Raw genomic sequence first — 14,382 nt, forward strand, 5'->3', positions numbered from 1 at the left:
TCAGAACTATCTTCAGATGCTCCGCATGTTCCTCTGGAGTCCGCGAGTAAATCAAGATATCATCTATGAAAACCACCACAAACTTGTCTAGGAATGGCCTGAAGATTCGGTTCATGTAGTCCATGAACAGAGCGGGGGCATTAGTCACACCAAACGGCATCACCACATACTCGTAGTGTCCGTACCTGGACCTGAAAGCGGTCTTCTGCACGTCATCAGACTTGACTCGAATCTGATGGTATCCTGATCTCAAATCAATCTTGGAGAACACTGCAGCACCGTGCAACTGATCCATCAAGTCGTCAATCCTGGGTAGAGGGTACTTGTTCTTGATGGTTAACTTATTCAGCTGTCGGTAATCCACACAGAGTCTGGAACTACCATCCTTCTTTTTAACCAGTAACACCGGCGCTCCCCAAGGTGATACGCTCGGCCTGATAAACTGTTTTTCTAGCAGCTCTTCAATCTGTTTCTTTAACTCCACCAACTCAGCAGGAGCCATTCTGTAGGGTGCTATAGACACTGGTCCTGCTCCTGGCACCAGGTCAATGGAGAACTCTATCTCCCTAGCAGGGGGTAAGCCAGGCACTTCCTCAGGAAACACATCCGAGAAATCTCCCACTACAGGCGCCTCCAAGGGTCCAACCTCAGTCTCCACGGATAACTGGGTCAGAATCAAGAAGCATTGAGATCCTTCCTTCATGGCCTTGTCCACCTGCTGTGAGGACACCAACAGGTCTTCATCTTCTAAGCTAGGAAACAACACCTTCCTTTCGTTGCAGTCGATGAGAATGTGATTGGCAGATAGCCAATCCATCCCTAAGATGACATCTAGTCCCACCAAGGGTAAGCAGATGAGGTTTACCCTGTACTTGCGCCCCTCAACCTCGATCTTGCACCTAGCACACATGGTCGAGGTCCTGACCAACCCAGAAGCAGGTGTGGACACCACCAGGTCATACTGGAGCTCCCTCACCGGAAGACCCAACTCCACTACTCTAGACTCCGACACAAAAGAATGTGTCGCCCCCGAATCAAACAGAACATGCAAGCTCCTACCAGCTATCACACAAGACCCGATGATAAGGTTACCTGATCCAGCTGCCTCTGCACCCGTCACGGCATACACTCTGCCCATTGCCTGTGGTCTCGCACCTCCCCTCGACGGCTGTGACTGGGGCTGTGATGAAGGCCTCGACACTGCGCTCCTATCAGCTGGGCAATCCTTGATGAAGTGGCCCACCTGGCCGCATCTATGGCATGTCCTCCTATCAGGAAGCTGGGGGCAGGCACTCCTCAGATGGGGCCCCCTACAGTGGAAGCACTGTGGCCTGAAAGGCTGTGACTGCTGGGGTTGATGTGAGAACCTTCTGGGCCCCTGAAGCTGAGGCCTAGAGTATGGCTTCCTTCGGTCATCATGTCTGCTCGTGGACCCAGATGGTCCTCCCACCTTCGGCTGAGGCTTCTGCTGATCTTCAACTTCAGCCTCAAGCTTCTCCATCACTCTTGCCTTTTCTACCAAGGCAGGGAATTCCTTGATAGAAAGCGGGGCCACCATGAGCTTGAGGTCACCCCTCAATCCATTCTCAAACTTCCTACACTGCCAGTCTTCTACCATCTTCAGGGTGTGAAATCTACCCAAGTGTTTGAACTTTTCAGCGTACTCCGACACTGACATATCTCCTTGCATCAGTTGCAAGAACTCAATCTCCTTCGCATACCTCACACTATCTGGGAAGAATTCAGCATAGAACTTCTTCTTAAACAGTTCCCATGTGATGGTCTCTTGGCTGTCCTCCAACATCATCTTCATGCTGGACCACCAATGCACGGCCTCTCCAGCAAGAAGGTACTCAGTGTAAGCAAGCCTGTTCTCTGCAGGACATCTCTTAGCATCATAGATTCGTTCCATGTCCCGTATCCACTGGTCAGCTCCATCCGGGCTAACTTTGCCATCAAAGCGGGATGGATGGTGTTGTAGGAAATCCTCCAAACTCCACTCTTGCACTCGAGGCAGTGAAGCTTGGGAAGTACCAGCGGTTGAACGGTTTTCCCCTATCTGATGTAGAGCTTCCATGTGCCTCTGCTGGGCTGCTTCTGCTGCTAGTCTTGCAGACTCCATCTGCTGCAAGGCTAGATTCTGCTGATTCACCATGTTAGCATTCTGCTGCTGCATGGCTGCTATCATCGCCTCGATTGCTCCCACCCAGTGAGGATTATCTGGGTTTGGAACAGGGGGTGGAGGAGGTCTAGGTGCCATAGCTCTGAGCACACAAGGAGGAACCATCAGATTAGTCGACAAGTACAACAACTCAAGCCAAACACGCTATAAGGAACACACAACAGAAGCTAAGCAGCTCACACCTACAGATCCTAGAGAAATCACTGCTCTGATACCAAAATTGTAACATCCCGTTTTTATAGTTTTTAAACTATTAAGCGAAACATTTAAATTTCAATAATTCATAAGCAGTTAGTGACATAGGTCAGCATAACTAGTACAGTCATCCAAAAGAAGTGCATACACTGATCAATATGTACAGCCCACATCACTGAAAGTTACAAAACATCCTAAACATTTACTAGAGAAACAAGAGGCTACTACAGCTGGGAAACGTCTAGGAACTCACTCGACGTCGGTCCGGGAAAGGTGTACCTTCACCTGCACTTTTATCTGCTCGCGCCATTCATTAAAGACGGTCATTGCAAAAGAAAATAGAAGGCACACAGAACACAAAAGAAACTAAAAGGGTAAGCTAACTGAACACGGAGTAAATCATGCAATTGGTATTTTTATTCTACCACAGAGAATATACTTTTGATACATAATCAATTAAAATCAATCCAATTAATCCTGACCATAACATCACACCTCATTCTAGACTCGATATCCGGATTATGTAAGTGGCATTGGAGCTCTTGGTGACTTGCACTTGAAGTGGCTCCTAAACTCTGCAGAGTCTTAGGCACAAGGGGTATTCACCCAACCACTCTCAAGGTAAATCCCATCACCTCTATGATGGATCGGAATCATAGACCAGGACCTCCTGCTACTTCCCCCGACGTAATCCATCACACTCTATTTGAGTCTTAATGGTTACTGGAAGCGTCAGGATGTCACCAATCTGAGTCATCATGCCCTTACATTCACTAAACCACATACTTTAGGATTTCCCTTGAAATCCTAACTATAACATAATCCATTCACATCACACTCACACCCAAAGTTTGCATACAGTTTAACATACATAAAGATCTCACACCATTATCAACCCTCATCATCTTAAAGCAACCAATCAAGCATCAAGGAAACAAAACAGTGGGAAAAACAGTTTTCTGCAGGGGATCTCGCTTAGGCTAGAGGGTCTCGCCTAAGCTAGAGAGGTTATCTCGCTTAGGCGGACTACCCTCGCCTGGGCGAGAGCCCTTACAGAGGCAAAGAGAAGTTCTGGACGAATTCTCGCTCAGGCGAAGCAGGCTCGCCTGGGAGAGAGGCTATCTCGCTCAAGCGACTCCAACTCGCCTAGGCGAGATTTCGCACAATGACAGAGGTGAGCTTCTGGTATTTTCGCTCAGGCGAGACCAACTCGCCTAGGCGAAACTACCAGAAAATCCTCCCTGTTCTGCACATGCAAACTCGCCCAAAGGCCGTCCCCACTCAATTTCATACTTTAGCAGCCTCAAACATCAATTAAACAAGCAATCATGAAATCAAAGCACTCCCAAACGCAATTCACACCAAAATGAGTTACAAAGTTAGCTTCCCTTACCTTTTTGCCAAGACTTTAACTGGTGGACTCAAGCAGATTTACAAGACAGCAGAGTTTTAGCTTAACCTAGAGGAATTCATCACAACGACATGGAGAAGAAAGAATTTCGTGATTAGATTCAGAAATCAGCGAGTAACTAGAGGATTCTAGCTAGAACCGAACCCAATTTTAAAAGAAACCTACCTTGGGGAATGAAGGTTTGAGGGAGGAAGCTGCGGAGGTTCCTGCTGGTTGGTTCTTCCAGAATCTGAGTAGGAAAAAGGAAATGGTGAGATGGCAGCACAGAGAGAGGGAATGGAAGAGAGTTTGGAGTTGCAGAGGAGAGTAGAAGGAATGAGGAAGAAGAGTGAGCTTCTGTTTTTGGAAGAGGGTAAAAAGAGAGGTATTACAAATACAATTTAAACATGTATTAACAAAATAGTTAACTAGATAAGTTCTATAATTTAAATGTTATATGATTTATTTTGTCATTTTATTCAATGCTATATAATTAGTTCTTAAAAGAGCTCTATTGGCTCTAATAACTATCCAAATTAATTTATGATGTTGTAATGATTAAAACTTAAAGTGCTCTTTTCATTTAAAGTTTAAATTAAACGAAGAAGAAAAATTGCCCTTAAATTAAGTTCATTCATTTAGTTTGGTTAAGATTTCTCTGTTTAGTTTATAAAAGAGGGTGATATGTTACCATTTAGCTTAATAGGAGGATTATCCTCATACTAACATTGTTGATATAAAATAATTAGATATATTTTAAACCTTTATTTCTGAGACAAATTTATTTTTAGATTAAAATTAATATTTTTAGTTGTTTTAATTAAAAAGGAAAAAAAAAGCTTTAGCCGCTCTACGCACGTGTCTCACTTAAATACTATAAAATCAATACTATATAATAAGAATCTTGGTAATAAAAATACAAAATCAAAAGGAGCTAGCAGTAACTTTATTGTTTCGAAACTTTAAAGATCAAAAAGGTAAACTTTATAATTTAGAGTGAAGAATGAAAATGATTTTGGGGAGATAAAATATGTTTGAAAGTTAATTTAATTTTTGCTTATGTTCCTTGTCCTAGTTCGTAGGAGCCGTAATAACTTGTTTAGCCGCCTAATAGCGTCTAACTAAGATTTAAAAAATATAAAACCTAACAAACATAATACCAATTAATTAATTAATCTTTTGTTCTTCCAAATATTGTGGCTCATTATAGAAATATGAGAAGCCGAAACATCATATCAGAAGTAGGAGTGAAGTGCTCTTCTAATTATAGTTGCATTAAATTCAACATGCTTCTCTCAACTAAATTAAACCAAACAATTATGAATCATTCAACTTTGCCACATTCAGATAATCTTACAATGCACCTTTCATCAATGCCTATTAATTCCCTCCATTCCTATCCTATCAAGTACTTAAGAATTCTATTTCCCCATCACAACTCAACATCTCAAACACCACACCAAACCAAAAACTTAAGAACCCTAAATTTTCTACTCTTCAACATGTACAAACATCCAATTGATGCATTCTTTATTTTGTTAACTTACTTTACTAATTGTATGTTTGTATTAATCATTTATCTACTATCGAGAATTGTTCACCAATCTTTTTCCCAAACTTAATAGAAGTTTGAAATGTATGAATGCTAGCAACATGCTAAGATGGTAGGGTGATCATCTTCCATGCTTCAACTTTAGAGAGCGTTTTACGGAAACGTCCCATTCAGAAGATAAGGATGGTAAAATCTTGGAACTTTTGGATAATTGTTTTTCAATGAATTAAATTTTTGTACACTTAGTGATTTGGTTTTGAGCCCCACGTTTCGTTTGGAACCTAACATGCTACCTTTTAGAGTTCACAGCTGGGAGGAAGGACATAATGCAGGAAGCAAAAATAAAGAGTCTGAGATTCAATCGAGGAATTGCAAGATTTTTACCAAACTAATCGGTTGTTTGCAATACATAAATTCTTTCTTTGTTATGCATGCCTCCACCTCGCTCATAAATGCTACCCTTAATTAGTTGTGTAACGGTGCTACGTTAAAATCAGCTACTTCCTTTAATGAAAAAAAAAAAATATGGATGCAAGAAATGTGGCAACTTAGCTTGATATATATAGCCTATAAAGCCATTTCGTGACTCACAAAACTACCAACATACATTGTTGCTGTGTTGCTGGAAGCACCCGACTCAACAACTGAGCAATGTGTATAGCTTTGTTTCTTTGGCAATGCCACCCACTGTACCCTTTTCTACTTTTGAACAACAGGGATGAATATCACAATAGGCAAGCATTCTTCTTATTGCTGTTTTTTTTTTTATTTTTTTCTTTATCTAAGTTTCTGGCACCTGATGACTTGTGGAATATCCATGCACGTACACAATTGTTACTTGGATGAAGGCCTACGAAGCCTGCGTGTTGGTGGGAAGATTGTGATATTTTGGGAGGAAGGGACGAAATAGCAATGGGAACATGGTTGGCTTGTTCTACACAAGGAAGGGTGGCTTTTCTCACCAATGTTTTGGAGCTTCATACCCTCCCCGAGGCCAAAAGTCGTGGAGACCTACCCGTCCTATTTCTCAAGGTATCTTCAGAATCAACATTTTCTTTGTGATTGGTCTGTAGAAGGTATTTTACTAGTTTTTTTTTCCTTCTTTGTATCCACAAATTGAATAATGGCAGAGCAGCAAGCAACCGAAAGAATTTGCAGAAAGCCTGAAGTCAGAGGCTCATTATTACAACGGATTCAACTTAATCTTGGTGGATATTGAGTCGAAATCAATGGTGTACGTCTCCAACAGGCCCAAGGGACTACCTATTACCATTGAAGAGGTTGCACCAGGGCTGCATGTACTTTCAAACGACAAGTTAGATTCACCGTGGCACAAGGTTAATTAATGATACATTCGTCTTCTTATTACATTAAAAAGCACAAAACTCGCTAAACTAAAAACCTTACTGTTATTGGAAGGCCAATTTCTGTACCAAAACAGTCCTAATTTGAATTAGGCCATGTTTTTGCAGTCTCTGCGGCTTGAATTAAGTTTCAAAGAACACGTTGCGAAATACGGGGAAGGTGAGATTGGCGTGAAGGAGGTAATTGAAAAGGTAATGAAGGACAGAGTTAAAGCTGACAAAAGCTTACTACCTCGTATATGCTCACTTGACTGGGAATTCAATCTCAGCTCCATTTTTGTTGAAGTAGAAACACCACTGGTATGTTAACAATTCATTGAACCCCACATTAATGAATTAATCATGGAATGGAACCTTTGAGTTCATGTATTTGCATGCAGGGTGTATATGGCACAAGGAGTAGTGCTGCATTGAGCGTAAGATCAAGTGGGGAAGCAAGTTTTTATGAGGTTTATCTGGATGATACCAAGTGGAAGGAACATGTAATCGATTTCCATATTGGGAAGTTGAAGTAGAGAACAGTCACAGGGATGAATTGGCCTAGGCAAGAGTAAAATATGACACAATTCTAGCTTTACTATGCTCAAGTAGTGAACTCTATCATCATTCATGAATGAGGAAGAATCAAAATCAATTGATCCATTCTCTTCATATTTATGTAATTGATGTTTGATGCGATATGCCGTGAATAAGCACTGGTAATAGAGTGCATGGATGTATGAGGATTATTAGCCAATCAAATATAGTCATTCATAACATACAAAATTGGCCACAAGGGCCAATATTCACTCACGCTGCAATAGATGACACAATTCTAGCTTTATGTTCATCGGCTCTAATTTATTTAAAAAAAACGACTACATTTAATGTTAATTTTAATCGTAACACTTTTTTTACTTTAGGCGTTCCAACACTGTATCTAAGTTTCCTTTATAATAATTAGCAAATAATAGGACTCTGCACCATGCGCCATAATTGTGGCAATTTTCATTGATGGGACATGGCATGTGATTCTCAGCTTTTGTATCTTAAATAATTTGTAATTAACTTGCAAAACACGTTAACTATAATGCAGTTCCAACACAATGCAAAATTGGACAAATTCCTTATGTGAGTTCTGTCGAGAATTTGAAGACCAGGCCCGTTGGTTCCTCCCTTCGAAGTTTCATGGTTGAATTGGACCTGTTCAGTAAGTTTCGGGCGCTTCTTCCTGCACCCGACGTTTTCCTTCCTGCACCTCCAACTTTTTTCCCTTTTCCCATTTAAACATCTTTATAATAACAAACTTGATAACATAATTCGAGAGAACTAACCGGATAAAAAAATTAGGGAGATGTGATGTGAATCGGAACAATAAATCCGGTTTATTTGACGGGGTGTAGTTGCCAGATTTCAAAACCTGATGTACTGCTAAATATACCAGATTTCAAAATCTGTTTAACACAAACAAAAATCAGATATCACAATGTGATGCTAAAAAAATTTGACACTTAATCAGATTTCGAATCCGATAAACAAAAAAAATCCACACATAAACGGATTTTAAACTCAGGTGAAAATGTATATATAACCAAATTCAAAATTTGATAAACCAAAAAATTGACATTTAACCAGATTTTAAAATCCAGTAAACAAAAACAAAATTCACATATAACCAGATTTTGAAATTCAACAAACAAAGTAAATTTAATATAACTAAATTTCAAAATTTAATAAACAAAAGAAATCTACACACAAATGAATTTTGAAATCCAATAAAAAAAAACTCACATCAAATCATATTTCAAAATTCAATAAAAAAAATCCACGAAATCCGGTAAACAACGTAATGTTTCTTCTACTGTGCTTATTTATTTTATTGGAAAAGGAAATCGTGATGATGAACTTATGTAAAATATCCACATTAATAAGACACTTCAAATAATAATTTTATATGAATGGTTCTAAACAAGCTGTAAATGATTATTTCTTTCAATCGAAAAAATTATTTAGATAAGAAAAATATTATTTAATTAAAAAATAACACAAAAATATATATTCTGGTTGTACTAATTTATAGTTTAGTAATATTTTATATTCATTTTCTGATATGTAACTAAACATATCTAATTAAAAAAAATCTAATAAAAACAAGTTATCATTTATAAGGAACAAACGACATAGACAAAACTTTTAACTCTTCTCTAGAACAAGAATTTAGTTATACATCATATTACATACAAGAGAATAAGAAAAATCAAACATTAACTTAAAGTGTCTTTAACTTGGGGTAAATATCATGTATTTAGAATCCTTTATATAGTAGTCAACAACACTCATTCCCAAACTTATTCTAGGCGATGTGAGACTTTTTAAGATGTATTATTTTCATATGTTCAATAATCTTCACCCTGATTGAAATAAACACATCTTTATTGCCTATACTGAAAATCATACTCCACCATGCATACTCCACCATGCATCAATGCTAACCAATGTCCGTGTATAATCACTACATACCTTGCATCAATATTAGCCAATGCACGCACATAAACATCATACACCATGCATCAATGCTAACCAAAATGTCCGTGCATAATCCCCATACACCTTGAATCAATATTAGTCAATGTCCATGTATAAACACCATACACCCTGCATCTATATCAACCAATGACCGTGCATAATCCCGCACGCCGTGTATCAATATTAGCCAATTACCGCTAGCAAAAGATATTCTAGCACTCACAGTCTGCCCAACCGAGAGTTACCACGTGTACAGTCCTTCACTTTCAAATCTAACAAACCAAGAGATGTCACACTGCAGATCAACGCTTCTAATAGTCCTTACACCTCCATGAACCGGTCTACAGCTTCGTCATGTCAACATGACACTAATAGTGATCCTTCCATCAAATTTCTCATTGCAACTTCAACAAACAAGGATGATTCTTCAACAACAAGGAATTCATCTTTTCTGATGTGGAAGATCATACTAAGCTGCAACCATAAAGCATACTAAGAAAATCCCACCGAACCATAGTTCTTGATACCACTTGTTGGAAAAAATGCATCATCAATTAAGAACATTATTGTCTTTACCCTAGTCAATTGTTGGATCAAGTATTTACAACTAAGCTAAAAACCTATAGTTATGGGTCAGGACGCAACTCGTTATGACTAGGCCAAAAACCTATAACTATTAATCACGCAACTATTTTTACTTAAGAGCATAACAACCTATACATTATGATTTGACTATGACTCGACCTACTTGTCCTCCACCACAGAACAATTGTTGTCACATATAACAATTAAAAATCGACTAAGGTCTTGACTTGAATGTTACACTTTTTTTTATCAGAAACCTAAAATATAATTAACTATCTAATTAGAAATAAATTGTATTTTGAAATATTTATAAATTAATTCAAAATTAAAATATTATATATAAAGCCATAAATATTATCATGTTTGATAGCCTTTGATTTTGAAATTTCGTATAAAAAGTTAATACTGGTTCCAATATTTTATTTCATTTTTTTTCGTCCAACCACTTGTAATTTCAACTGAAAAACTTGCTTTAAAACAATATATATATATATATATATATATATATATACCTACCAAAAAAATGGAAATTAAAGAATAATTATATAAAAGCATCAACCATGAACTAATTAATATAGAAATAGTTATGAAGTGGAAAATTAATTTCACTTTTCGCCAAAAATGTAATTACATATGAATCAATTATAGTTATAAGCTATTGCTAACAAAAAATAAAATAAAAACTGGTGATGTGGTCGAAAATATGAGAAACATAAATTTGACATGCAAAATTTGTATATTAATGGTGTTGTTGGTACATGTCGGTTTCCTGTGAAACTTGAAATGTGAGTGGCATGCAAAACTTCCATGCTATGCTTTGCGAATATTAAGAGGAGAATAATAATTAGTGCCATTATACTACCGGTTAAAAAATAATTAATGTGTATCAGTATTATTATTTTTACATTCAAAATTGAAAGAATTAAGTAGAGTAACTAAAATAATATGGATACACATAACAAATTTTATAAATACAAAAATATCTTTTTAAATCTTTAGATAATAACTTTCTAATATGAAACAAAGACTTTAAAATTTTGAAGGTCTCTACTAAAAAGCAAAAAATAAATAAAAAATTTTAAGATCTCACGTTGATACTTTAATTATTCTTTTTTATAAAATTTTTAGATGTTTAACCTTACTTTTTTTGTTAGTTTTTTGTTAATTTAAACTTTTTTATGTTATTTTTTTTTTGTAAAATTTAGATATTTAATACTATTTTTTTTGTTAGTTTTTATGTTAATTTAAACTTTTCTTATGTTTAATTATATTTAATTTTTACCAACATTAAAACATAGTTATTTTATTATTTAATTATTTTTTAACTTTTATTTGTGAACATTAAATAAAATATTAAACACACATGTACAATGTCTATGAATATTTTTGTCTTTTAAATAAAATAAAGTTGCATTAATGTTATTAGGTCAGATTTTATTTAATATCATATTTATTTATATACTTTTGTAAGATTTAATGTATATTACCCAAATATTAAAATTATGACGTTCACCTTTATATTAAATTTTGAATTTTTGTTAAATGTGAAATTTATGATGTTTATCGCATTTCAAAATATGATTTTCGTTGAGTCTCACCTAATTTTGAAATTCAGTTTTGATCAAGTGTCACCAAATTTTGAAATCTGATAAAATATGAAATTTATGTTGTTAATCAGATTTTGAAATCTGATTGTGGTTAAGTGGCACTAGATTTTTAACTCCGATTTTGTTGTGTTTACCAGATTTCGAAACGTCTAGAAATATTGGAGTTTGTTCTTATAAATGAAAGAAAGAGAGTTGGGAGGTGCATGATGTTGTGACTGCGGCACAAAGGGAAAAACATGTGAAATAAAAAATTTATCCTACTCAAGATAAAATCAAAGAGTAGTTTAGGAATTTTAAAATTTTAGGGTGTAGGAAGAGAATAATAGGATGCAGGAAGAAGCTCCGTAAGTTTCTCTGCCATTGTTCACACCATTGTGGGAACTCCACCTAAAGTAGATACTACTTTCTTAGTCTTTCTCCATTGCACAATATTTTCCTTCTAAATTTTAAAATTTGTTTAACAACATAACTAGTTTGGACCAGCACTCTTCAATTTCAAAAAGAAGTAAAAATGTTTAGTAGCATAGAAATATGAACATCATAGCAACATGATTCACAAGTATGGAAGAAATTTGATTGATGATTTGATTTTAATAATAATTTTAGAAACATGGCAATTTACAAGGCTTTTATGTGAACATTTCTGAAGTCATTTTGAATTCTTGAGGCTAATGTGGCCCATCACCCAGAATATAAATGTCCGAATTATAAGGTTATCATAACACCAAAAAAGAACATTACTTTTTGCTATTGCTTTTCATAAGAGAACGTGAGAATTGTATTCCCAAAACTAAATATTAGATGAGGGGACTGTATATAAATTCCGTAATCTATATTCTAGAAGGACTGCACTGTTGGGAAAACAAAACGGGTGTGATTGTAATCCTAATGTATTTAAGGAGGTGTAAATAGCAATAGGCTGTTGTTATCTTGAACTAAGCCTAATGTATTTAAGTTTAAATTTGACGGGAATTAGTCCACTAAAATTTCTGAGGATTCCTCCCTGCACCTCTAAAACTGTTTCTGCACCTCCAATACCAAAAATATCTTTTGATCATTTAAACAAAATCACACCCACAAAATTATTTTCAGACGTTGACTTCCAATGAATATAAAAATATATTAATGGAAGTTGACTTTCAATATATCTATATATATATATTATTTTGTTTTGTTTTTTAAATATATATTAAAAATACTTAAGAAATTAATTAAATTAAAAATACTTAAACTTTAAAATAAAACAAATATTAATTCTGTTTTAACTTTTTTTTTATTTAAAGTTTATGTTTTATAAATTTTAAATGTTTTTTAATTTTTTATTTATTATTTTATTTATTTTTTATGTTTTCATATTTTTTTAATATATATTTGAAAAATAAAATAAAATATTAATATATATATATATATATATATATATATATAATTTGTTTTTATATAATGTATTGAAAAATTATATATAATTATATATATATTTATTTATTTACGGTTGTCAAAATTCGTTTATATATTTATTCCAGATTATATAATTTTCTTAACCGGATTTCATCGTCCGACACTATCACTTCTACGGGTGCTGATAAAGTTAAAAAGATATTTTAGATAATTTTTTAAAATTTAGATGTGCTAAAGAAATTGTTGGGGTTACAGTGAAAAATAGTCAAATTTGTTGTGGTGAAATGCTGTAAGAGTGGTGGTGGAACATTTAAAAGCAATGAAAGCAAAAACTACTGTAAATTCATTCTACCTTATTTATTCTAAACAATTTTTGCCCTTAATTCCAATTCCATCTTAGACATATTTACCATTTTGTAAATAGTCTTACTGCTGCCAAAAAATAAATCCCAATAACATTTTTTTATTTTAGATTTAATTATGTTTTAATTCTAAATTGTAATTAAATTTCAGTATTTAAATGTTGGCTTAAATACCTTTTTCGTCCTCAATTTTGTAGTGTTTGTGCGAATGGTCCTCATTTTGACACAATGTTTAAAATGATCCTCATTTTTACCGAATGTTAACGTTTATTCATTTTCGCAATTCGTGCTTTATTTGATCATCTTCTGTGATGCTGTTTAAATCAGAGCAGTACAGTACACGTAACACACCCCAATGCAACATAATACCAAAAAGTGTCACCTATATAGTGTTTCGTTACTGATTTAAACGGTGCCACAGGAGATGACCAAATAAAATATAAATCGCGAAAATGATGACCATTTTAAACATTGTACTCTCCAAGCGCTAGAATTCCAAAACTATTTTTTTTAATTTACATTTTAATTATAATAAATGAATAGTATAGAAGAAGGATATTAATGATATTTAAGATAAATTGTTTACTTTGATGGAAATAACTGTTGGTAAAGCAATTAGTTGGACAACAGGAATGGAACTGTTGTAGCTTTTGAAGTAAGACAAAAAAAAGGTCAAGTTGGGTTTCTTTTTATCATTTTAAACAAGGTTTTCTTTTCTCACGTCTTTTGATTGCGAAACTAAAATCCACGTGATACCCAAATTGGTTTTCTTAAAAAGTGTTTTGTTATAGTTGAAAGCTTTAATAATGCAGAAGCTCCTGAATCGGTAAGTGTGGATTAACCAGATAACCACTTATCCATGCTCATTAAATTAGAGCATGTGTTCGGGTGTGAAACAGCGAAAGGCAAAGAAAAAGTTGGAGTGAGTGAGAAAAAGGAGGCACCACAGGACCACAGGCGCATGCAACTTGCTCTCTCTTGAGAAACATTCCAACCACAAAGTTGTATTATTAAAAAAATGGTTCTCCTTGTGCCAACAGTGTGTGAAAGGAAGAATTTGAATTGAGAAAGGGTTTGGAGAGGGAATATAAGAGAGTGGTGGGAGAAGGGTATTGGAGATGATATGATTATCTGGAAGCATGTGCAGTGCCGTGAAAAAGATGAAATAGGAGTAACTTACGCCCCCACCAAATCTCATCAAAATATCTTTGCCCGTCACTTTGAAAACGATGGTTACATTGGATT

General features: G+C 35.2%; 1 protein-coding gene and 1 long non-coding RNA gene across 2 annotated transcripts; one reads left to right on the plus strand and one right to left on the minus strand.

Annotated features, from left to right (window-relative positions):
• Positions 1-2,554: 2,554 nt before the first annotated feature.
• Positions 2,555-4,080, minus strand: LOC114162313. Its single transcript, XR_003599184.1, has 3 exons — positions 3,954-4,080; positions 3,771-3,836; positions 2,555-2,674 (listed from the first exon to the last, which is right to left on the minus strand). It is a non-coding gene; the product is annotated as an uncharacterized LOC114162313 (long non-coding RNA).
• A 1,836-nt stretch (positions 4,081-5,916) lies between these two features.
• On the plus strand, positions 5,917-7,441 carry LOC114164733 (transport and Golgi organization 2 homolog). Its single transcript, XM_028049486.1, has 5 exons — positions 5,917-6,053; positions 6,168-6,351; positions 6,450-6,656; positions 6,792-6,983; positions 7,064-7,441. Exons 1-5 carry the CDS (start codon positions 5,971-5,973, stop codon positions 7,196-7,198), a joined length of 801 nt encoding a protein of 266 aa, XP_027905287.1. The 5' UTR covers positions 5,917-5,970; the 3' UTR covers positions 7,199-7,441.
• Positions 7,442-14,382: the final 6,941 nt, after the last annotated feature.

This window comes from Vigna unguiculata, chromosome 9 (assembly GCF_004118075.2).
Source record: "Vigna unguiculata cultivar IT97K-499-35 chromosome 9, ASM411807v1, whole genome shotgun sequence".
In the NCBI taxonomy this organism is placed as follows: domain Eukaryota; kingdom Viridiplantae; phylum Streptophyta; class Magnoliopsida; order Fabales; family Fabaceae; genus Vigna; species Vigna unguiculata.